This window comes from Hemibagrus wyckioides, linkage group LG02 (assembly GCF_019097595.1).
Source record: "Hemibagrus wyckioides isolate EC202008001 linkage group LG02, SWU_Hwy_1.0, whole genome shotgun sequence".
Taxonomy (NCBI): domain Eukaryota; kingdom Metazoa; phylum Chordata; class Actinopteri; order Siluriformes; family Bagridae; genus Hemibagrus; species Hemibagrus wyckioides.
The window spans coordinates 2,679,882-2,706,443 of NC_080711.1; the positions used below are offsets into that span (position 1 = coordinate 2,679,882).

Below are 26,562 nucleotides of genomic sequence, written 5' to 3' on the forward strand. Positions count from 1 at the left end.
GCTGTAGCCACCCATTTAGCTATCAATGTGGTGAGTCTATAGCTTGTGGAGTTGTTCATCCGTCTTTGCTGAAAACAATCTAGTGTTGTCTGCCTTTGGTGAGGGGCAGGAGAGCGCTCTGCATCAGTTGTATGCTTCTCCATCAAGTGATATTTTAAACTCGACATGCTGCGGTGATAATTCACATTGACAATAAATGCAAATAACTTTTGTCTTGTTGACAGAACCATCAGACATCGTTTTATATATGAATTTTCCGTTCAGAAGACCTTTTTCTTTCTCCATTTCTGTTTGCTGCTGCATCTCCATTTCCCAAACTACAGGCAAGGCCAAGGGTCAAAAAGAAAATGCGTGCTGCATTAATAAAATTAGTGCCGTTCTTGAGGTTATGATGGTAGTGTCATTTTTGTATCAGCAAATTTCCAGTGTTGACCAGTTTTTTTTTTATTTTTTGAAAAGCAGAAACCATAGAACTAAGACCGAATCCACAATGACACTAAACACACTTCAAGTGCAAGTAAGTGACCTTCACAGGTCTACATTATTTAAAGTAACACTTTAGAAACTGAGCGTAACTTAAAATATAGCTAATGAACTGACCTTCAGCCTTCATGCCATGACTTGACTCTTTTCCTGTGTAATTCATATTTAAGTAAAACTTCAATAAATTTTTGAATAATGAAGTTATTTTTTTAAGCTGCCTTCCTTTTTAGTTAAATCTAAAACATATGGTGGTGTTTCAAGGGAAAAAAAACAACGTGTGAAAGCAACAACTCAAAAGCTGTTTGTTGGTGTGAAATGATCTACATGTGAAATTCTATTCTGTAAAATCAAGCTCCGCCAAAGAACAGAACATTTTCATCAAGATCAGAAACACAAAAATATCTGTCTTTAATAAAGATTATTTTCAATATCCAGTTCATGATACAAGAGAAACAATATTTGTGCATTTGAATGTGTGACAAGTGTCAGAACAAAAAAAGAAGAGAACTAAAGAAAATGATGCCTTTGTGCTGGACACTGTGTAACTTTGACATTTTTTAAGACGTGAAATAATGTGGCTTGTTTGGCACTGAAAGTTTTTGGGCACTGTCCTTACATCAGCACCTTCACATTTACCAGACAGGAAAAGAAAGTTCAGAGGAAGCCGAACACATTGCGATTTGAGTTTCTGTGCAAGTCACATGTATCGTCAAAATGAAACATGAAAGTCTTTCAAGAGTCTTTATTTCTTTTTTTTTTGTGAAGATGTTTTCATCTTCTTGGTTTGAATTGAATTCTTTCACCAACAAACTCACTGCTGTCATGATGCAAGTCCAATGTTTGTGTCCAGCATCACTCGGCTTGATCCAAACAAGTGTTTTTGGGGAGTTACAGGAAAAGTGATTGTCTCACAGAGGCATTGGTGTTATAGGTGGCAATGAATGGGAGAGAAAAAAAGAGACAGTGTTGTGGTTGGGTAAATGATTAAATTCAATTTCAATTCATTTTATTTGTACAGCGCTAACAATGGACATTGTCTCAAAGCACAAAAGACATAGAAAAAAAATGAGGTTTAAAGTTTAGTTAATATTTATCCCTAAAATTCATCCCTAATGGGCAAGCCTGAGGTGACAGTGGTGAGGAAAAATTCCCTGATATGATATGAGGAAGAAACCTTGAGAGAAACCAGGGTCAGATGGGAACCCATCCTCATTTGGGTGACACTGGACATTAAATAATATATCTGTTTATAGTCACAAAGAATTCTGCAACTAAGAACTCTTGGGGCACTAGTAGATCAGTGTAGTTTTTGAGTTCATACTGATTTCCTGCCGAAAGCTGACTGAGGCAACGACAGTTAAAAGATGGCATGATAGTCTCCATGTGTTTCGATCCACAGCAGTTCCTTGGGTCACAGGCATGGACAGATCTATCCCCAGCATCCAAACATCCCAGTACACAAAAAAGATCAAAAACTTGTGTTTTCAGCCAGGACTTAAACACTTTGACTGTGTCTGAATCCTGAACACTAATTGGAAGGCTGTTCCATAAATGTGGGACTTTGAAAGAAAAAGCTCTGCCCCCTTCTAGTAGTAGCCTTTGCTGCTTGTGGTACTCCAAAATAGCCTGTACCTTTTGTGAGCATGGCGGATCATATAAACCAAAAGATCACTCAGGTACTGTGGGGCAAGACCATTCAGTGCTTTATAGGTCAGTAATAGTATTTTATAATCAATGCAAAATTTGACTGGGAGCTAATGCAGTGTGGATGCGATAGGAATGATGCTATCTTCATGATGAAGATATCTATCTATGATGATATCTTCTGGTTCTATTTAGGACTCTAGCTGCTGCGTTCTGGACTAACTGGAGCTTGTTTATTTTCCTACTGGAACATCCAGACAGTAAGGCATTACAATAATCCAACCTAGAGGTAACAAAAGCATGAACTAGTTTTGCTGCATCAAATGACATCATATTTCTTATCTTGGCAATATTTCTGAGATGAAAGAAGGCTACCCTATTGATATTACCTACATGAGCTTCAAATGAAAGATCAGTGTAAATAATAACACCAAAATCTTTTACTGCTGGACAAGATGAAACCAAAAGACCACCCACAGTTACTCTGTAGTCAGAAAGCTTACTTCTGTTGCATGTGGTCCTAGTACAAGCACTTCTGTCTTGTCAGAGTTAAGCAGGAGGAATTTAGTGAGCATACAGTGTCTAATGTCCTTTACACATTCTTTAATGTTAATAAGCTCATGTTTGTCATCTGACTAAGATGAAACATATGTCTGTGTATCATCAGCATAACAGTGGAAACTAATACCCTGTTTCTGAATAATTGAACCAAGAGGTGGCATATATACAGAGAGAAGTAGTGGGCCTAAAACAGAACCTTGTGGAACACCAAACATAACCTTGGTATGTATAGAGAAGTCACCATTTAGATCAATGAACTGATAACGATCAGTCAAATAAGACCTTAGCCAGGAGAGGGCTGTTCCCATGATACCAAAAACATTTTCTAGCCAATCAAAAACAATAGTTTGGTCATTGGTGTGAAAAGCTGTACTAAGATCAAATAACGCCAGCAAGGAGACACAAGCCTGATCAGAGGCCAGTAACTGTGTCTGTGCAATGATGAGGCCCAAATACATTTCTGATACATTTCATGAATGTTATTTCTATGTAGGTATGAAAATATCTGGGCTACAACCTTTTCTAGGATCTTGGAGATAAAGGGGAGGTCTGATATTGGCCTGTAGTTGGACAGCTGGTTGTTTTTTTTTAAAACGAATAGTTTAAAAGATTTAGGCAAATAGCTAGTGCTAAGGGAAGAATTAAAATTTTTTGGAGGGGTTCGAGCTACTGGTATCACCTGTTTAAATAAACAAGTAGGTAAGGGATTTAGTATGCAGGCTGATAGTTTTGAAGAAGAAATTATTGAAATTTAAGGGGAGTGAAGCCTTCCAAAATCGCTGATCATAAATAGTAGTATTATCTACAGAATTATCTATCAGATTGTTTGGTTTTAATTTAATAGTCTGAATTTTCTGCCTGATTTTATCAATTTTTCCATTGAAATAATTCATGAAGTCATTGCTTCATAGATACATGCATATAGATGGTGTGCACTTTTCTAAGTGGTTTAACACCTAGGTAATTTTATTACAGTACTAAATAAAATTTTAGGATTGTTATTGTTATCTTCAATTACAGAAAGATTCGCTGATCTAGCAGTATTAAGAGATTTTTTGTAGCTCAGTAGGCTTTCCTCCCACACTAATTGAAATACTGATAATTTAGTTTGATGCCATTTATGTTCTAATTTCCTAGCTGATTCTTTTAATGTTTGTTTGTGATCATTGCACCAAGGTGCTAGTTTCTTCAAATTATTTTCTTTTGAGTGAAGCTACAATATCTAGGGTGTAGCGAAGCACTGTCTCCAAGTAATCTGTGTGGTCAGACGGCGATCCAATCATGGATTATGATTGTGGGAGACTATTGGTAAATCTCTCTGCAGTAGCAGATGTAAACGTTTAACACAGTGACATGGCAAATTGTGTCTCTCGTGTCTAAGACACATTTTAAACTAAACAATACAATGTTCAAAGCAGTATTCATAAGACTGAATATACTGCATGGTGTAGGAAGGTAAGAGTAAATAAAATTTGTGTATAAAATTCACACAGAATTCACCAAATGAAATAACAAAATATGAAAAATCAAATTAAAATGACAACAATAATAAGAAAAACACAGACAAGTTTCAAAATTATATGACATTTTAAATCTTAATCTAATCTGAAAGTGATGAAAGTGAGAAATATAAGAATTAAAAACTAATGTCCAGTGGTCCTATCCTTATTTTCTGATTTCTGCATCAGTGCACTGAAAATGTTGATGGATCATTTATATTTTCATTTATTTTGATATTTAATATTAAAAATACTAAATTAAAATTTGAATATAAGTATTAATCTGTACTGGATCTGTAAACCATTTTAATATCAAGTAGCAATGAGATAAACAGGTAACAATAAAGTAGTATGAAAGTGTTAAAATAGTACCATCTAAACAGAGGAAAACAAACTTATTCTAATTCTAACCCTTTCTTAACAATTGAAAATTATCCAATTTAACCATGTTATTGTTTGTGGACTATAGATAATGGATAATTGTTCAATTCTCAACAAAGTCCTGGTCCATATCACTTCTTTGTACCTCAGCTTCAAAAGCAAGGTAGACTCCTTCACTCCACATCACGCATCACAGTCAATATCAGAGTTGTATGCATCATTCTTCTGCTGGAAAATAGTTTTTGTGTTTTGATAAGCGGCTTTGTTTTCTGTCTCCTCTCCTTGGGGACTCTCGTTTGTGGTTTTGGCAGCTATAAAGTAATTGTGTCAAAATAAGTTTTCAGCTTATTCAAGTATCAATGTATATTCAATTTAAACAAGAATAGAACAAGAAATTAATAAAAGCTGTGTCATGCTATTACAGGAAAACAATCATCAACCAAAGTTGATTGCATTTTAAATGTTTTTTTATTATTATTATTATTATTATTATTATTTCACTTATGCCTCAGCAATCTGGAGACGATTTTTGATTAAAGAATGTCACTTTTTAGGTTTGCAAAAACAAGATGATTTTTATTATATAGCAGCTATAAACATTTGCTTCCCCGCTAGTCTCTCTTTTTTCCTTCTCTTGAGGTTAATAAAACAAAAAAGTGAACTCAGCAAACTCCTCTGTCCTGAAGTGTCATGTCAACTCTAGATTCCAACTACACTATCCGGAGTACAGCCATTCCTACAGACATTGACACTTCGGACTACAACACAGTACCCAAGTTTATCTTTCTGATTAAACATTCATTCATGATTACACACCACAGTGTGCAAGGAGTCTCAACCTACATTCACCTTAATATACACCCTGTGATATACGCTTCCTGGTTACAGACTGTGTTTTATGTTTTCCCTTGGCTTTGTCTATTGTATGGTATTTGGTAATCCCCTGACTTCTGCCTGCTATTACTCTATAGTCTTGCCACAATAAAGCTGCTGTTCTACTGATGTGCCCTTGCATCTGCTTGTGCATCGTGACTATAAGACTTGTCCTTATCAAAAAATTATAAAACATATTTTTTTATATATTTGTTTTTTTTTTTTGGATCAGGTTTTGGAACATTCTCCATGGTGTTTTATAATTATAGTGAAATTTTTATGATGTTAACAACTCACGCTGTGTGTCCTCCTCCTTATCCATATGATCTTTTTGTCTTTTTACAAAACAAATGATGACTGGAATGAAGATGAGAAGCAGTCCTGCTGTCACTCCAATACCAATGTAGTGAGGCAGAGATTCTGAAAGAGAAATCATCATCAAGCATTTCAAACATTCCAGCTTTAGACCACAAAAACAGCAGAACTACTTTATTTTGATATACCTTTTGCAATGATGACCTGGGATGCAGTAGTAGAAGTAAACATATGTGACGACACGGTAGTGTCATAAATACAGAAGTAGTTTCCCTGATTGACAGAATCTGCTGCAGAAAACAGGAAGAGAACTGAGTGATTAACAGCTGAAAGAGTTATAAAATACTAAAGTATTTACTAATCTAGAAAATTCAGTAAATTGGAACATTAAACAGACCTTTTGGACCCTTCTGAAAACCTAAATGAAAACAGGGATAGATAGATAGATAGATAGATAGATAGATAGATAGATAGATAGATAGATAGATAGATAGATAGATAGATAGATAGATAGATAGATAGATAGATAGATAGATAGATAGATAGATACTTTATTCATCCCAAAGAGAAATTCACACCAAAATTACATAACAAATACAAAAAAAAAACCTAAAAAAAGCACAAAACAGGTCAGAGAGAGAGAAAAATTTAAAAAAGTGAATCCTATCTGCTGTCTATGATGCAAGTTGACACATGTTTAAAGAGATTCCAAAACACGTTGCATGTTCTCCTTCTGTGTGATTTAATGACTCTAATCCTGAAATGCAGCACTCAGTGTAGAGAGCTACAACTTTATTTAAAATAAGGAATGATGAAGTAGCTCTAAGATAAAAGAGTGGCTAAGGACTAGCATACAAGCTTGTGTGACTTCTTAAATCTCTTTCATATTTTTATATCAGACGGAATTTACCTGACCTCCCTAATTTTTTTTTGAATTTCCAAATTTATAAAATAAGACTACCATAATATTTGAACAACAGAAGTATATTTGCATGAACGTACAGAAGCAGCAGCGACATCACCGATATTCTTGACACACTTGCTGTGTCTTAGCATGACAGCATGTCAGAGTCAACACAACCCTGTATGAAACTGTAAAATGTTTACATTTAATGAAACATTCATTGTCTCTTAAAAGTTTCTGCCACCTTTCGCAATAGGTAAGTGTTTTATCATTATCTGTATTTTCTTAGAAGTTACACTTGCTTTTACGCTCTTTAACATTTTTTTGGAATGTTCTTTTTTTCAACCTTTTTCTCCAAAACATCCTGACCAATTAGAGGGGAAATGTCCCCGAGTTTGAATACATACAACATGGATAACAGCAGGAACTAACTTCATGCATATTTGGCCATATATAAAGTAACTATTTCTTGATAAAGCGTGTAAAAAAAAACAAAAAAACACACACACATATTGGCAAATTGGCATAAGGGCTACTTTTTTAAACCAAATTTTTCTGCATTTTTTCGAAAAAAAATATTCCTCTCTTGTTAGAGGGGGCATGCTCCCCAGTTTGTGTTCATCTGATATAAATAACAGGAACAAACTTCCTGCATATTCTGCCATATTAAATGTAACTATAAATGGATAAATGTATTATTTGCTGTTTTTAAATTGCAGACTTCTAATTTGACATTGAAAATAATCTTATAACAACACCCCCTGGTGTTTAATTTCTTATATATTATCTACAGTGGCAAGTATATGAAAGAGTCAGGGCTCTATTTTAGCTTTAGTATATTGTAGTGTGGATTGGAGCTGATTCTCTGCTTTTCTGTACCTGAGCAAGTAACACCAGCATCTTCACTATGGCCGCAGTCATGTGATCCAAATCCATTATGAGAGCACTGTGTGATGGAGCTTTCACTTCCAAAACACCGAACATCATCCAGCCATATTGGGTCACTTCCCTGACCAAAGTGGGCATTTTGATGAGCTTTGACAGCTTTACCACATCCAAGCTGTCTACACACCACCTCTGCATGATTCAGGTCCCAGATATCATCACACACTGTTCCCCACTGACCATCATGCAGGATCTCCACTGTACCAGAGCAGGAGTCGGTGCCATTAATGAGTCGTATGATACCTTACAAGACAAACATCACAATTCATGTTAAATTACTTAATGATAATGACTCTTTAAAATATTGCAAAAAAACTTAAACTGATATGATCCCATTTCTTTTAGTTGTTAATAATTTCTCAAAAACATAGTATAAATAAATAGTAATTAAAATTTCCATAATTTGATGGTAATTAATCTTAAACTGCATGCTAAAACATCTTTAATCCAATTTGTTACTATATTTTAAACTATCTGCTCCAACTATGAATACCATTAACATTACTCATATTGTGTTAGAAGTTTCTTTTCATTGTAAGCCTGTTTTGTTTTTCTTTTTAAGCCAAAATTTTTTGTTTTGTTTCTACAAATCTGTCCAGACCTATTAGAGAGGACACGCCCCCTAGTTTGTATTAATCTGACATAGATGATAGCAGAAATAACATCATGCATATTCTGCCATATTAATTGTATCTATAAATAAATAAAATGTATTGTGTTTTTTAATGTATAAAAAATGACATATTTCCAAAACAGTGAAAATAATCATATAAAATCAGACTCCCTGTGTTTTATTTCTTATATAATAATCTACAGTGGCTGGCAAGTATAAGAAAGAGTCAGGGTTCTGTTTTAGCTTTAGTATATCGTAGTGTGTACTGAAGCTGATTCTTTGCTTTTCTGTACCTGAGCAAGTAACACCAGCATCTTCACCATGGCTGCAGTTGTGTGATCCAAATCCTCTATGAGAGCACTGTGTGATGGAGCTTTCACTTCCAGAACACTGAACATTATTCAGCCATATTGGGTCACTTCCCTGACCAAAGTGGGCATTTTGATGAGCGGTGACCGCTTTACCACATCCAAGCTGTCTACACACCACCTCTGCATCATTCAGGTCCCAGTCATCATCACACACTGTTCCCCACTGACCATCATGCAGGATCTCCACTCTACCAGAGCAGGAGTCGGTGCCACCAATGAGTCGTATGTTACCTTACAAGACAAACAGAAAAATTCATGTGATAGATAGATAGATAGATAGATAGATAGATAGATAGATAGATAGATAGATAGATAGATAGATAGATAGATAGATAGATAGATAGATAGATAGATAGATAGAAACAACATGACATAAATAGCAGGAATAAACTTCATGCATATTCTGCCATATTAAATGTAACTATAAATAGATAAAATGTGTTATGTGTTGTTTTATTTAATTAATAAAAAAAGACATTTCCAAATTGAAAGTGAAAATAATTTTAGAAAATCATACCCCCTGGTCTTTTATTTCCTTAGTATTATCTACAGTAGGTAGCAAGTATAAGAAACAATCATGGCTCTATTTTAGCTTTAGTATATTGTAGAATATCTGATTCTTTGCTTTTCTGTACCTGAGCAAGTAACACCAGCATCTTCACCATGACTGCAGTCGTGTGATCCAAATCCTCTATGAGAGCACTGTGTGATTCTGCTTTCAGTTCCAGAACACTGAATATTATTCAGCCATACTGGGCCACTTCTCTGTTCAAAGTGGGCATTTTGATGAGCGGTGACAGCTTTACCACATCCAAGCTGTCTACACACCACCTCTGCATCATTCAGGTCCCAGAAATCATCACATACTGTTCCCCACTGGCCATAATGCAGGATCTCCACTGTACCAGAACAGGAGTCGGTGCCACCAGTGAGTCGTATGTTAGCGTCATCTAAGACAAAACATTAAAATTCATGTTCATGTTAATTAATCGTAGTGAATCTCATTACTATATAGCAATATTTTTTAATGATTATTTTTAATAATTTTTCAGCCATTCTTTGTTCTCCATTGTGTTTTGTCAGATTTGTTTGCCACGCAGACTGCGTTTTCTGGTTTATGATCTTTTTTCCTCTTCTTTCCACTCTGATTTTTGCTGGCTATTTTAGACTGTTGGTTTGGTTTTCTATTTAATAAACACAACACAAATGGGTTCTGCTTCTGCCTCTTCGGAAGCCACATTATAAACATTATTATAAGCAGCATGACAGAATGTTTTATATACCTACAGACCATTTCAATGGATATACGCGGATTTAAGTAAATTACCTTTTTGGTTTTTGAATGTTTCCATTTAGTAGTGTAACTGCCTTGAACTTGATTACTGATCCTCTTAATTGCCATGTCACTACCACACTCTAGGGGGCTCTATGCTGTATTCCCCCTCTTGTATATAGCCAGGTCAAGGGAGAGAAGAAGAGAGTATGATTTGGGGGAAGAGGGAAATATTGTCTTCTCGAGTGCTTACCCAGAGGTCGGGAGTCCTGACTGGAAAACTTTTTAGGTTTCAGGTCTTGTCAAATGAACTCTATGCACTGTCTTCCTTCAGTGGTTGGCTTTTTACTCTGAGAGGGTCTGGTTATGTTTGCTCTAAAGACTAAGACTTAAAGGCTTTTCAATCTACCAGAAAGGAGCAGGTGGAGGGCGGCAGTGGATAACTTCAGTCCACGCTGGCTGCAACGGACATTGATCTGCAGGACATTCGGATTACTGGATGGACAATAGTAGAATGGACAGATAAGGTTTTGTTTATTCACTCCTTTTCAAACAGCAGTGACTGAAATGCATGGGTCTGACTTTGGGTTTTTGTGTTGCAATTGTTGTTATGTTTTGGGCTTTTGTGTTGCAATTGTTATGTTTTGGGGGATTTGTTTATGATAATGTTTTTGTATCCTTTTATATAAACTTATGCTTTTGCTGTATGTGGTTCTGTAATTGTGTATTTAAAATTTATGACAAGGGTTGATTAGTAATCTGGTCAGTGAATCCCTCCCTCAAATTTGTGTACCTCTCTCCGCATAAAGTTAGTTGGGAGACCGTTACAGTAGTTTCACATGTTCAAAACATCGATGGGATACACACTGATGCCAAAAAATGTCTTTTGCGTGAAGAATATTGAAATAGAAAATTTCCATAAGTTAAATTTGGTAATTAATCTTAAACTACAGGCTAAAACATTTTAAGTCCAATTTGGTACAATTTCTAACCCACCATGGCCAGTTATAAGTACAATCAATATTATTTGTATCGTGTGAGAAGTTTCATTTCATTATAGGCCTGTTTATTTCTTTTTTTTTGCATTTTTCTCCAAAACCTTACTGTCCTATTAGAGGGGACACACCTCCCATTTTGTATTTGTCTGACATAATTAACAGGAACAAACTTCATGCATAGTAATGTAATTCAAATTCACAACATGTTGTGATTAAAAACCAAAGAAATGTACAAAAGCAGCAGCAATATTCAGCAACATTAAATGTGATTTTCAATAGATAAAATATATCGTGTTATTTTTAATTATTATATAACTTACATATCTGCAAAATCACATTTATAAAATGCGTCATGTCATTGTCTCCTGCTTATCCGGAGCTGGGTTGCAGAGGCAGCAGTCTAAGCAGGGATGCCCAGACTTCCCTCTCCCTAGACACTTTCTCCAAAACTTCCAGGGGAATTCCAAGGCATTCCCAGGCCAGCCAAGAGACATAGTCCCTCCAGCCTGTCCTGGGTCTTTCCCGGGGTCTCTTCCCGGTGGGGCATGGCTGGAACACCTACCCTGGGAGATGTCCAGGAGGCATCCAAAACAGATGTGCGAGCCACCTCAACTGGCCCCTTTCAATATGGAGGAGCAGCGGCTCTACTTCAAGCAAATTACCTTTTTCTGGTCGAGAACCATGGCCATGGATTTGGAGGTGCTGATCCTCATCCCAGCCACTTTGCACTCGGCTGTAAACCACCCCAGTGCATGTTGTAAGTCCTAGCTTGAAGGAGCCAACAGGACATCATCATCTGCAAAAAGCAGAGATGAAATCCTGTGGTCCACAAACTGGACTCCCTCCATCCCCTGTCTGAGCCTAGAAATTCTGTCAATTAAAAATAATGAGCACCTCCCACAGAATGCCATGAAGGACACAGTCGAATACCTTCTCCAAGTCCACAAAACACATGTGTATGGGTTGGGCAAACTCCCATGAACTCTCAAGTACCCTGTGGAGGGTATAGAGCTGGTCCAGTGTTCAAAACTAGGATGAAATCCACATTGTTCCTCCTGAATCCCAGGTTCAACTAAAGGTCAGGCTCTCCTCTCCAGTACCCTGGAATAGACTTTCCCTGGGAGGGTGAGGAGTGTGATCACCCTATAGTTGGAACACACCCTCCGATCCCCCTTCTTAAAAGAGGGACCACCACCCCGGGTGCCCAGTCCAGAGGCACTGTCCCTGACTGCTACGCAATGTTGCAGAGACGTGTCAGCCAAGACAGCCTCACAACATACAGAGACTTAAGTTACTCAGGGCAAATCTCATCCACCCCCGGTGCCTTGCCACAAAGGAGCTGCTGGACTACCTCAGTGACTTCAGCTTAGGTAATGGATGTATCTACCTCTGAGTCCTCAGCCTCTGCTTCCTCTACGAAAGATGTGTCAGTGGGATTGAGGAGGTCCTCGAAGTATTCCTTCCACCGTCTGACAAAATCCCCAGTCAAGGTCAGCAAGTCTCCACCTGCTCTGTAAACAGTCTTGGCAGAGAGCTACTTACCCCTTCTGAGGCACTGGACGGTCTGTCAGAACTTCCCAGAGGCTGACCGATAGTCCTTCTCCATGGCCTCACAAAAGTCCTCCCTGACCCAAGTTTTTGCCTTCAGAACCAACCTGGCTGCAGCTCACTTGGCCTGCCAGTAATCATCAGCTGCCTCTGGGGTTCCACAAAACAACCAGGCTCGATAGGGCTCCCTCTTCAGCTTGACTACATCCCTTACTTCCAGTGTCCACCACTGGGTTCGGGGATTGTCGCCCTGACAGGCACCAGAGACATTACGGCCACAGCTCCGGCTAGCTGCATCAACAATGGAGGAGGAGAACATGGTTCACTCAGACTCAATGTTCCCACCCTCCTTCAGAATCTTGTCAAAACTCTTCCGGAGGTGGGAGTTGAAGACCTCCCTAACAGAGGGTTCAGCAAGATGTTCCCAACAGACCCCCACAATACAAGTCTGTATCCTCATCCGCAAGCAGATCTAACTAGCCACCAGGTGGTGATCAGTTGACAGTTCAGCTCCTCTCTTCACCCGAGTGTCCAAGACATATGGCCGAAGGTCAGATGATACGACCACAAGGTTGATCATCGACCTCCGGCCTATGGTGTCCTGGTACCATGTGTACTGATGGGCACCCTTATGCTTGATGTTTGTTATGGGCAAACCGTAGCTAGCACAGAAGTCCAAAGGTGGGAAACCGGGGAAAACTCCAACACATGGCAGCTGCGGCTGAGCTGGGGGGTTAAAAGCAAGCCCACCGCAGCCAGCTGCCTCTCACCATGAGGCACTCTAGAGTAGTAGAGGGTCCAACCTATCTCAAGGAGTTGGGTACCAGAGCCCAGGCTGTGAGTGGAGACTCGGGGGAACAAGCCTACGGGAAGGCGGAACTACGCCGATCTTTCGGGCTTTGCCCAGCCAAGTCCCATAGGCAAAGACTCGGCCACCAGAAATATTCTTATAAAAAAATAATCTTATAAAAGCTGGCAGGCAGGTATAAAAAAAGAGCCAGTGCTCTATTTTAGCTTTAGTATATTGTAGTCTGGATTGAAGCTGATTCTTTGCATTTCTGTACCTGAGCAAGTAACACCAGCATCTTCACCATGGTTGCAGTTGTGTGATCCAAATCCTCTATGAGAGCACTGTGTGATGTCGCTTTCATTTCCAGAACACTCAACATCATCCAGCCATATTGGGCCACTTCCCTGACCAAAGTGGGCACTTTGATGAGCGGTGACAGCTTTACCACATCCAAGCTGTCTACACACCACCTCTGCATCATTCAGGTCCCAGTCATTATCACACACTGTTCCCCACTGACCATCATGCAGGATCTCCACTCTACCAGAGCAGGAGTCAGTGCCACCAATGAGCCGTATAACTTGCAAGACAAACATAAAAATTCATGTTATATTAATTTATGACAATGAATTTCTTATGATTCCATTTCTGTTAGTTGTTAAAGATTTCTCAAAAAAAATATCTTTTAAATAAATAATGATAATAATAATAATATAAAAATAATAATAATAAATAATAAATATAATTTGATTCGGGTAATTAATCTTAAAATGCATGCTCAAACATTTTAAATCCAATTTGTTACTATTTTTTGACCCACCACCTCCATTTAAAATACCATCAGTATTATTTGTATCATGTTAGAAGTTTCATTTTATTGAATGCCTGTCCTTTTTTTAGCCAAAATTTTCCGCATTTTTCTCCAAAACATTCCTGTCTTATTAGAGGGGACATGCCCCGTAGTTTGTATTCATCTGACATAAATAACAGGAATAAACTTCATGCATATTCTGCCATATTAAATTTAACTGTAAATAGATAAAATGTATTGTGTTAAAAAAAAAATACATACTTCCAATTTGACAGTGGAAATAATCTTAGAAAATCAGACCCCCTGGTGTTTTATTTCTTATAAATTATCCACACTGGCTGGGAAGTATATGAAAAAGTGAGCGCTCTATTGTAGCTTTAATATGTTGTAGTGTGGATTGGAGCTGATTATTTGTGTTTCTGTACCTGAGCAAGTAACACCAGCATCTTCACCATGGTTGCAGTTGTGTGACCCAAATCCTCTACGAGAGCACTGTGTGATGGAGCTTTCACTTCCTAAACACCGAATATAATTCAGCGAAATTGTGTCACTTCCCTGACCAAAGTGGGCATTTTGATGAGCGGTGACAGCTTTACCACATCCAAGCTGTCTACACACCACCTCTGCATCATTCAGGTCCCAGTCATTATCACACACTGTTCCCCACTGGTCATTGTGCAGGATCTCCACTCTACCAGAGCAGGAGTTGATGCCACCAATGAGTCGTATGTTAGCACCATCTAAGACAAACATCAAAATTCATGTTAATTAATCTTAGTGAATATATGTAATGATTATTTCTAATCATTTCTCCAAAAAAAAAATAAGGACATTTCACATAATGAAAATGAACATCATTTGCATTAGGACATTAAATTTAACCGAATATTAACACTGTTTTAATCCACTTTATCAATATTTTCAAGAAATCCACCACTCCTCTCTGTTCAGAGGTAGATAAAGACATTGTTAGTAATGTATTATATAAAGTTAATACTCCAAATAGAGGGAGAAAAGAAAGAAAAATTATGCAAAGGGAGAGAGAGGAAAACATTTGGACAGCGTTGCTGTTTTCCCTACAGTCTGACTAATGAACATCCCCACAATGTTGACTAGTATATGAATTAGTACAGATGACTAGTCTATGTAACACTGAAATGGCACCCCCAGCACTTGCCCCTCCAGAAAGAACCCTTGCCGGAATATTGAGCATTCCACAGTCACTTGGTTCACTTCTGGTTTTAAAATCATTTATAGCCGTGCACTGCACAATGTATTGTCAGTTTGCTTGCATACTGAGCCATTCTTTGTTCTCCATTGTGTGTTCCATTGTGTTTTGACCCAGTTCTGTTCTCTGGATTTCTCGTGTTCTTTAAATTGTGTTTGCACAGACTGTGCTTTCTGGTTTATCTTTTTGCCTGTTATTTCCACTCTGATTTTTGCTCACTGTTTTGGACTGCTTCTATTTAATAAACACAATGCAAATGGATTCTGCTTCTCCTGCTTCTGAAGCCACATTATAAAAAATATTATGAACAGCATAACAGAATATTTTAGATACACAGACAATTTCAGCGGATATTTGTTGGTATATGGAAGTGACATTTTTGAGTTTTGAACCATCAATATTATTTGTCTCATGTTAGAAGTTTCATTTCATTGAATGCCTGTCTTTTTTTAGGCCAAAATCTTCAGCATTTTTCTCTAAAACATTCCTGAACATTCCTGGACATGGCCTCCAGGTTGTATTCATCTGACTTAAATAACAGGAAAAAACTTCATGCATATTCTGCTATAGTAAAGGTAACCATAACTAGATAAAATGTAAATGTGCTGTTTTTAAATTAGTAAAAATATATTACATACTTCCAATTGGCAGTAAAAATAATTAGATAATATTAGACCATTAGGTGTTTAATTTCTCAAACATTATAAGAAAGAGTCAGGACTCTATTTTAGCTTTAGTATATTGTAGTGTGGATTGGAGCTAATTCTTTGCTTTTCTGTACCTGAGCAAGTAACACCAGCATCTTCACCATGGTTGCAGTTGTGTGATCCAAATCCTCTATGAGAGCACTGTGTGATGAAGCGTTCACTTCCAGAACACTCAACATCATCCAGCCATATTGGGCCACTTCCCTGACCAAAATGGGCATTTTGATGAACTGTGACAGATTTACCACATCCAAGCTGTCTACACACCACCTCTGCATCATTCAGGTCCCAGTCATTATCACACACTGTTCCCCACTGACCATCATGCAGGATCTCCACTGTACCAGAGCAGGAGTCGGTGCCACCAATGAGTCTCATGTTACCTTACAAGAGAAACAGCAAAATTCATGTTATATTCATTTATGATAATGAATCTCTAATGATTCCATTTCTGTTAGTTGATGATGATTTCTCAAAAATTATTAACAATAAACCCCCTGGTGTTTTATTTCTTATGTATTATCTACAGTGGCTGGCAAGTATAAAAAAGAGTCAAGGCTCTATTTTAGCTTTAGTATATTGTAGTGTGGATTGGAGCTGATTCTTTGCTTTTTTGTACCTGAGCAAGTAACACCAGCATCTTCACCATGGCTGCAGCCATGTGATCCAAATCCACTATGAGAGCACTGTGTGATGTTACTTTCACTTCCAGAACACTGAACATTATTCAGCCATATTGGGCCACTTCCCTGACCAAAGTGGGCACTTTGATGAGCGATGACAGCTTTACCACATCCAAGCTGTCTACACACCACCTCTGCATCATTCAGGTCCCAGACATCATCACACACTGTTCCCCACTGGTCATCATGCAGGATCTCCACTGTACCAGAGCAGATGTTGTTGTTGCCACCAATGAGTCGTATGTAAGTGCCATCTAAAACAAACATCAGAATGCATGTTCTTGTTAATTAATCATAGTTTTTTTTTATTATATAGCAACAATTTTAATGATTTTTTTCTAATCAGAGCTCAAAAAAAAATTAAGAACATTTCACATAATGAATAATGAACATTATTCGCACTAGGTCATTAAATTTAACTGAATATTAACACCTTTCTAATCCAATTTATTATTCTTTTTAAGAAATCCACCACTCCTCTCTGTTTAGAGGTTGATAAACAAATTGTTAGCAAATTTATTATAAAAAATTAATTTCTAAGGTCTGTTATTGCCACTCCAAATAGAGGGAGAGAAGAAAGAAAAGGTATGTAATTAGAGAGAGAGAAAAAAAGGAAAAAATACACAAATTAGTTAATTAAATTGCTTAAAAAGCAGATGAAAGGCAAATGAATCTAAATGGAAATTAAAAAGTAACAAACATTAGTACAACTTTGCTGTTTCCCCTACCGCCTGACTAGTGGATCCCCACAATGTTGACTAGTATATGAATTAGTCTATGCAACACTGTAACAGCGCCACTGGCACTTCCCCCTCCAACCCTCCAGAGGGAGCCCTCGATCGAATACTGAGGCTTCCGGGGTCACGTGGTTCACTTTCAGTTTTACGATCATTTATTGCCATGGTCATACCATTGCACTGTGTGAAGTATTGTCAGTTTGCCTTCATACCGAGACATTCTTTGTTCTCCATTGTGTTTGCCATTGTGTTTTGATCCTGTTCTGTTCTCTGGATTTCTCGTGTTCTGTAAATTGTTTGCCACATGGCCTGTGCTTTTTGGCTTTTTGCCTGTTATTTGCCCTCAGATTTTTGCTCACTATTTTGGACTGTTTGCTAGGTTTTCTATTTAATAAACACAACACAAATGGATTCTGCTTCTGCCTCTTCCGAAGCCACATTATAACCACATTATTATAAGCAGCAGGACAGAATATGTTTTATTCTACAGACAATTTCAACGGATATTCATGGGTTTTTGGAAGAGACATATTTGTTCTTGAATGTTTCCAATTAGTTGTTGCAGGTGTTCAAAACATTGGCGAGATGCACAATGATATCTTGGCTTTTCTGTACCTGAGCAAGTAACACCAGCATCTTCACCATGGCTGCAGTTGTGTGATCCAAATCCTCTATGAGAGCACTGTGTGATGTTGCTTTCACTTCCAGAACACTGAACATTATCCAGCCATATTGGACCACTTCCCTGACCAAAGTAGGCACTTTGATGAGCGGTGACAGCTTTACTACATCCAAGCTGTCTACACACCACCTCTGCATCATTCAGGTCCCAGTCATTATCACACACTGTTCCCCACTGGTCATCATGCAGGATCTCCACTCTACCAGAGCAGGAGTCGGTGCCACCAACGAGTCGCATGTTACCTTACAAGACAAACAGCAAAATCCATGTTATATTAATTTATGATAATGAATTTCTTATGAGTCTACTTATGTTAATTGTTAATAATTTCTCAAAAATAATGTATTTTAAATAAACTGCATGTTAAACATTTTAAATCCAATTTGTTACTATTTTTTAACCCACCACCTCCAGTTATAAATACTGTAAATATTATTTGTATCGTGTTAGAAGTTTCATTTTACTGTAGGCCTGTTTTTTTTTTTTTTTTATTAGCCAAAATTTTCTGCATTTTTTCCAAAACCTTCTTGTGCTGTTAGAGGGAACACGCTCCCAAGTTTGTATTCATCTGACATAAATAACAGGAATAAACTTCATGCATATTCTTCCATATAAAATTTAACTGTAAACAGATAAAATGTATTATGTGTTGTTTAATTTAATTAATAAAAAAATTTCAAATTGACAATGAAAATAATCTTAGAACATCAGACCCCCTGGTGTTTTATTTTTCTTATACAGTGAAATTGACCCCCCCTGCTGATTTTGTACGTTTGCCCACTGACAAAGAAATGATCAGTCTGTAATTTTAATGGTAGGTTTATCTGAACAGTGAGAGGCAGAATAACAACAAAAAAATCCAGAAAAACCCATTTCAAAAAAGTTCTACATTGATTTGTATTTTAATGAGTGAAATAAGTATTTGATCCCCTATAAATCACAAAGATTTCTGGCTCCCAGGTGTCTTTTATACAGGTAATGAGCTGAGATTACAGTAGGAGCACTCTCGGGGAGTGCTCTTAATCTCAGCTCCTTAACTGTATGAAAGACACCTGTCCACAGAAGGAAGCAATCAATCAGATTCCAAACTCTCCATCATGGACAAGACCAAAGAGCTGTCCATGGATGTCATGGACAAGACTGTAGACCTACACAAGGCTGGAATGACCTACAAGGCCATCACCAAGCAGCTTGGAGAGAAGGTGACAACAGTTGGTGCGATTATTCCCAAATGGAAGAAACACAGAAGGACTGTCAATCTTCCTCAGTCTGTGGTTCCATGCAAGATCATGGAGTTTCAATGATCACAAGGTCCCACTGCTAAAGAAAGCACATGTACAGGCTCATTTGAAGTTTGCCAGTGAACATCTGAATGATTCAGAGGAGAACTGGGTGAAAGTGTTGTGGTCAAATGAGACCAAAATCCAGCTCTTTGGCATCAACTCAACTCGCCGTGTTTGGAGGAGGAGGAATGCTGCCTATGACTCCAAGTACACCATCCCCACCGTCAAACATGGAGGTGGAAACATTATGCTTTGGGGGTGTTTTTCTGTTATGGGGACAGGACAACTGCACCGCATCAAAGGGACGATGGATGGGGCCATGTACCGTCAAATCTTGAGTGAGAACCTCCTTCCCTCAGCCAGGGCATTGAAAATGGGTCGTGGATGGATATTCCAGCCTGACAATGACCCAAAACACACAGCCAAGGCAACAAACCCAGACCTTAATCCCATAGAAAATCTGTGGACGGAGCTGAAGGTTCGAGTTGCCAAACGTCAGTCACGAAACCTTAATGACTTGGAGAGGATCTGCAAAGAGGAGTGGGCCCAAATTCCTTGAGATGTGTGCAAACCTGGTGGCCAACTACAAGAAATGTCTGACGTCTGTGATTGCCAACAAGGGTTTGCCACCAGGTACTAAGTCATGTTTTGCAAAGGGGTCAAATACTTATTTCACTCAATAAAATGCAAATCAATGTAGAACTTTTTTGAAATGTGTTTTTCTGGATATTTTTGTTGTTATTCTCTCTCTCACTGTTCAGATAAACCTACCATTAAAATTACAGAATGATCATTTCTTTGCCAGTGGGCAAATGTACAAAATCAGTAGGGGATCAAATAATTTTTTCTCTCACTGTATATTATCTACAGTGGTTGGCGAGTATAAAAAAGAGTCAGGGCTCTATTTTAGCTTTAGTATATTGTAGTGTGTACTGAAGCTGATTCTTTGCTTTTCTATACCTGAGCAAGTAACACCAGCATCTTCACCATGGTTGCAGTTGTGTGATCCAAATCCTCTATGAGAGCACTGTGTGATGGAGCTTTCACTTCCAGAACACTGAATATTATTCAGCAATATTGGGCCACTTCCCTGACCAAAGTGGGCATTTTTATGAGCGGTGACCGCTTTACCACATCCAAGCTGTCTACACACCACCTCTGCATCATTCAGGTCCCAGTCATCATCACACACTGTTCCCCACTGACCACTGTGCAGGATCTCCACTGTACCAGAACAGGAGTCGGTGCCACCAATGAGTCGCATGTTAGCGCCATCTAAGACAAACATTAAAATTCACGTTCATGTTAATTAATCATAGTGAATCTTATTACTATATAGAAATATTGTTTCTTATTACTATATAGAAATATTGTTAATGATTTTCTCAATAAATTACTGAATTGATTTAATGAAATGACTGAATATTTTATATCCTATAGACCTTTTCAACAGATATATGTGAGTTTTTTTTTTTTTGAAGAGACATCTTTGGTTCTTTAATGTTTCCAATTAGTTGTTAGACATTTTTAAAAATGTTGGCTGGATACACAATGGTATTGCAATCATTCCTTTAATCAAGTCAGGAACAGCTGGACAGTTCTCTGCCAGTATCTTCACCATGGTTGCAGTTGTGTGATCCAAATCCTCTATGAGAGCACTGTGTGATGCTGCTTTCACTTCCAGAACACTGAACATTATTCAGCCACTTCCCTGACCAAAATGGGCATTTTGATGAGCGGTGACCGCTTTACCACATCCAAGCTGTCTACACACCACCTCTGCATCATTCAGGTCCCAGTCATCATCACACACTGTTCCCCACTGACCATCATGCAGGATCTCCACTCTACCAGAGCAGGAGTCGTTGCTACCACTGAGTCATATGTAAGCATCATTTAAGACAAACAGCAAAATCCATGTTATATTAATTTATGATTATGAATCTCTTATCAATCCATTTCTGTTAGTTCAAAATTTCTCAAAAAATGTCTTTTAAATAAATAATAATAAATTAGAAAATTTCCATCAATTGAATCAGGAAATTAATCGTAAACTGCATGCTAAAACATTTTAAATCCAATTTGTTACTATTTTTTAACCCAATACCTCCAGTTATAAATACAGTACCATCAATATTATTTGTATCGTGTTAGAAGTTTCATTTCATTTAGGCCTGTTTTTATTTTTAGACAAAATTTTCCACATTTTTCTGTTCTATTCGAGGGGACACGCCCCCCAGTTTGTATTCATCTGACATAAATAATAGGAATAAACTTCAAGCATATTCTGCCATATTAAATGTAACTTTAAAAAGATCAAATGGGTTATTTAATTTATAATAAAATTATATATTTCTAATGTGACAGTGAAAATAATCTTATAAGATCAGACCCCCTGGTGTTTAATTTCTTATATATTATCTACAGTGGCTGGCAAGTATAAGAAAGAGGCAGGGCTCTATTTTATCTTTAGTATATTGTAGTGTGGATTGGAGTTGAATCTTTGCTTTTCTATACCTGAGCAAGTAACACCAGCATCTTCCTCATGGTCACAGAAGAAAATTCCAAATCTATTATGAGAGCACTCTGTGATGATGTTTTCATTTCCAGAACACTGAACTTCATTCAGCCATATTGGGCCACTTCCCTGACCAAAGTGGGCATTTTGATGAGCGGTGACAGCTTTACCACATCCAAGCTGTCTACACACCACCTCTGCATCATTCAGGTCCCAGTCATCATCACACACTGTTCCCCACTGGCCATCATGCAGGATCTCCACTCTACCAGAGCAGATGTTGTTACCAATGAGTCGTATGTTAGCGTCATCTAAGACAAACATCAAAATTCATGTTCATGATTATTTTTAATAATTTCTCAAAAAAAATTAGAACATTTCACATAATAAATAGTGAACATTATTTGCAATTTAACTGAATATTAACACCTTTTTAATCCAATTTATTACTATTTTTAAGAAACCCACCATCTTCTCCCTGTTCAGAAGTTGATAAAGAAATTGTTAGTAATGTATTATAAAAAGATAATTTCTTTGCACTGTTATTGTTACTCCAAAAAGAGGGAGAGAAGAAAGAAAAGTCAGATTTGTTTGCCACACAGACTGTGCTTTCTGGTTTATTTTCTTTTTAACTGTTATTTACACTCAGATTTTTGCTCACTGTTTTGGACTGTTTGCTTGGTTTTGCTAATGGTTTCTGCTTTTGTCTCTTCTGAAGCCACATTATAAACACAAATATTATTAGCAGGATACACAATGATATTACAATCTTTCCTTTATGTAATTAAAGGTGCTCACATTCAAATTTGGACTGTGTTTTTCAGTGGCTGGATGCTCTCTAATACCCAGAACTAACTAACTTTCGGGAACTAATATATTTAGATTACTGAAAAAACAAAAAACAAAGTGATACCTGGATTGCAGCAGTGAAGCGAGAATGCTAAATACCAACTACTAATGCATGAATACATTTACGGTGCAAAATTGAAATTATGAAATGTTGACATTAGTATAAAATTAAACCACTTGCCCTGGACAAGCATTACAGTTTTTCTCATTTGCTAAAACACACTTAAAGAAACTGATCTTCATCATCACCTTCTTAGCACAGTATAAGTCTTTTTTTTTTTTTTGTACAAATGTTTTAACACTTTTTCATTTCTTTCATACATTATTCACCTTTTTTAGAACATTTACCACAGATCTTATTGAAAGACCCCAGACTCTATTGGATTAACTGTGTTGAACAAAAGGAAAACATCTTTTCACCGCTAATGTAAAGAACTTTCATAATTATGAATTTCTAATGCACCTGTGTGAAACTTGTTTACACAACTCTTCAATCAGCAATTAGTCCTCTTTCATCTATGAAAGATGACACTTCTGTGTTGCTATTTGCAAGCATGGATCAAACAGTTAAGAGGCATGGAAGGAGAGTAAGAGGCCATGGAAGAGTGGCCAGAGAAAGAGGTTTTTGCATGTGTGGTGGAGGACCTCCAGCGAGAGGACAAAATAGAGCTTAAGTTTCTAATAAAATTCAATAAATAAGTGCAGGTATGGATTTGATTTCATAATGCCTTGTTACAGTAACATGCAACTAGAATAATTTGATTCATGAGTTTGTGGTGTGTGTAATTGGAAATAGAAATAGCCTTTATTTGTCACATATACATTACTGCACAGTGAAATTCTTTCTTCGCATATCCCAGCCTTGGAGGTTGGGGTCAGAGCGCAGGGTCAGCCATGATACAGCGCCCCTGGAGCAGAGAGGGTTAAGGGCCTTGCTTTTTCAACAGTGGCAACTTGGCTCTGCTGGGGCTTGAACCCCCAATCTTCCGGTCAATATTAACCAGATTATTGATTGAATAAATATATTACTGTGACCACAAGTTGTAGTGTCTGGTGGAAGTGCTGAGTGTTGGAGCATTTGCAAACAAAATTTTGGCCAGTGAGCTTCAGTTTCAGTCTGCATGTTTTGAGACTGTTGGACAGTTGTATTTAAGCAGTTGAGTAAAACTGTAACGTCAAGCCCTAATATATGTGTGTGTTACATAACCTAATCTGTTCATGTGTAGATGCCCATAGAGTTAAAAACAGAGCCTCCTTACCATTAGCGCTGGGACGAATGACAATGAAAGCAATGGTGAATTCAGTGGTGAGTCACAAACTCCACTAGCGATAACAACAGCTAGAAACAAGCAGATTTCTTGGCTACTTCGATCAAAAGGTGCAGGCTATTTGAAAGTACCACAAGTAGCAAAAGCAACAGCATGGGGCAGAGCTTTTTTGTTTTTTTTTGTTTTTTACAAAGCCCCACAGTTATGGAATGGCCTTCCAGTTAGTGTTCAGGACTCAGACACAGTCTCATTATTTAAGTCCAGGCTGAAAACACATTTTTTTTGCCAAGCTTTCAGTGTATAGTTTTTTTAGGTAAAGGAGCAGATCTGGAAGGTTCATGGGCATAAAGTGTTTAATGATCCCATGATCACAAGCATACCTAATACTTTTCTCTCTCTCTGATTATGTTGTGATTTTATATACATATATATATATATACATATATATATATATATATATATATATATATATATATATATATATACACACACACACACATATATATATATATGTATATATAATCATACTCCTGAGCTCCCACTGTTCTGAGTGTTGAGTGTGAATTCTTATTCTTTCCGGACATGCCCGATCCATCCATACGCTCTACCCATGGTTGGAGTCTCGTCACTTGGAGACTATCACACTATCATTGAACTCTATTATGAACTCTGAAACTACGCTGACCTACTACTTTCTCAAGAGCACTTGGGTGCACAATTCTTTGTGACTATAAACTGATGAAGAAAGAACATTATCAACAGTTAAATTATTTACTGTCCTGTTTCACCCAAATTGGAAAGGGTTCACTTCTGTGCCTCTGTAATGAAATGCCCGAGGCAGAGGATCTAGGATCCATATGCAGATTTTATTCCAATCAAACAAATCCAATTTCCCAGGCAAACAAACAAAAATAAGAAACAAGCAGAAAGGAATAAAAACCAGAAAAACAAGAAACACTAGCAAACAAATCCAAGAAGCAAAAACCGAAATTCAAAATACAAGAAAACGAAGCAGAGGTCTAAATGAAAGTCAAAGAAGCTTTATTGTTATTTCAACCAAATATAGCTGATGCAGTAAATGGTGAAATGAAACAATGTTCCTTATTTATTAACTTAACTTATTAACTTATTTGTTTATTAATTTTTTAAACATATGTGCAGAGGATGATGAGACAGTGTGAAAAAAAACAGTGTTCGACAGTGAGTGCAAAAAGAAACAGGGTTAGGGACAGCAAATGGTAGCAGCAGAAATAGTTATTTTAGTTATAATAGTTAAAGTGTAGTTCAAAATATTTAAAGTGACGTGTGCATGTAAACAAGATCAGATGTTTTTGTGTGTGTGTGTGTCGTGTCCAACTCAGTTCAGTTCTCTGTTGAGACACCTGATTGCCTGAGGGAAGAAACTGTTCAAGAGTCTGGTTCTGTGGGTCCAAATGCTTCGGTACCTTTTTCCGAATGGCAGAATGGTGAAGTGTGTGTGTGAGGGGTGTGTAAGGTTTACAGTTTGCTGTTCGCTTTGTGGATGCAGCATGTCGAGTAATCTCCAGCATCTCAGCTGTTCTCACTATCCGCTGCAGGGTCTTGCGATCCAAGACGGTCCAACTCCCAAACCAGGCCATGATGCAGCTGCTCAGTATGCTCTCGATGGTCCCTCTGTAGAAGGTGGTCAGGTAAAAGATGAGCCTTCCTCAGCCTTCACAGGAAGTAGAGACGCTGCTGGGCTTTCTTGGTGATGGAGCTGGTGTTGAGTGACCAGGTGAGGTCCTCCGCCAGATGAACACCAAGGAATTTGGTGCTCTTGATAATATTGGACCCTGATTGGGTTGTGTGGTGATGGACTTGGATATAGTCACATCATCGATGCACTTATCGATGTAGCTGCATAGAACTGTCACAAACTCCATGAGCAATGAGCAGTAGCTTGAAACAAGCAGAGGTCTTGCACCATTCCGGGGTAGACACAGAAGCCACTGGGAGAACTGCGATACAATGAGAGGAGCTGGAGGCAGAAAGTGACCAGATTAATCTGCCAGACAATGCAAAAGGGGCCGACAAAACATGGGCTGAGCTAATGGCATGGGAGCTTTAACTTTAGGTTCTGTGTCGAGAGCCAGACTCGTTGTCCCACCTGAAACATTGGATGAATCCAATTATCCACTTTAGGCAAATCAGATGGTTCACCAGACCATGGGAATTAGGGGTGGTTAATACCCCAAGATGCATTGAAATGGGGTTAACCCTGTGTATGAGTGTGTAAGTGAGTTCTGGGTGTATTCATCCCATGGGAGGAATTCACTCCATTGAATGTAAGCCCCATTGAGCCTCGTAGGAGGTTGGTGACTCATCTTGGACTGGGTGCAGATGGCACATGCTCTGACGTAATATTCCACATCATGGGACAATGAGGGCCACCAAAACTTGTTCCAGATCAGGGTCATGGTTCGGTGAATGCCGAGATGGCCCAAGCAAGCAGCGGTGTGTACCCAAGACTCGGGGACAGAGCGTGGTGGGTACATAATGTTTGGGTGAAGGACATTCTGGGGGTGGAGGGTTGGTTTGCTGTGCCCATTGGATTTCCTCCATGAGGTCCCATCTGAT

At 38.0% G+C, this 26,562-nt stretch overlaps 2 protein-coding genes across 2 annotated transcripts in view; both read right to left on the bottom strand.

The window, feature by feature from the left end:
- LOC131369888 (deleted in malignant brain tumors 1 protein-like) overlaps positions 1-12,727 on the bottom strand; it is an 87,415-nt gene extending 74,688 nt beyond the window's left edge. The window contains exons 1-6 of the mRNA XM_058416794.1: positions 12,531-12,727; positions 12,248-12,371; positions 11,961-12,128; positions 11,523-11,628; positions 9,396-9,539; positions 8,512-8,820 (exon numbers count right to left, since the gene is read on the bottom strand). Coding sequence (XP_058272777.1) covers positions 8,512-8,820; positions 9,396-9,539; positions 11,523-11,628; positions 11,961-12,128; positions 12,248-12,371; positions 12,531-12,727 — 1,048 coding nt within the window. The remainder of the gene's footprint in view (positions 1-8,511; positions 8,821-9,395; positions 9,540-11,522; positions 11,629-11,960; positions 12,129-12,247; positions 12,372-12,530) is intronic.
- Positions 12,728-12,880: 153 nt separating this feature from the next.
- On the bottom strand, positions 12,881-18,283 carry LOC131369908 (deleted in malignant brain tumors 1 protein-like). Its single transcript, XM_058416796.1, has 6 exons — positions 17,980-18,283; positions 16,564-16,881; positions 16,025-16,327; positions 14,667-14,749; positions 14,435-14,524; positions 12,881-13,171 (listed from the first exon to the last, which is right to left on the bottom strand). The coding sequence occupies exons 1-6, from the start codon at positions 18,281-18,283 to the stop codon at positions 12,881-12,883; spliced, it is 1,389 nt and encodes a 462-aa protein (XP_058272779.1).
- Between the last annotated feature and the right edge of the window lie 8,279 nt (positions 18,284-26,562).

Bases quoted from the DNA above. Each gene is read 5' to 3' on its own strand.
- LOC131369908 (XM_058416796.1), bottom strand. From the start codon at position 18,283: ATGCGACTCGTTGGTGGCACCGACTCCTGCTCTGGTAGAGTGGAGATC. The intron at 16,882-17,979 runs GTACAGAAAAGC...TGTTTGTTTTAG, and splicing joins TGCTGGTGTTACTTGCTCAG to ATGGCACTTACATACGACTC. The intron at 16,328-16,563 runs GTACAAAAAAGC...TTCTCTTGTAAG, and splicing joins TGCTGGTGTTACTTGCTCAG to GTAACATGAGACTCATTGGT.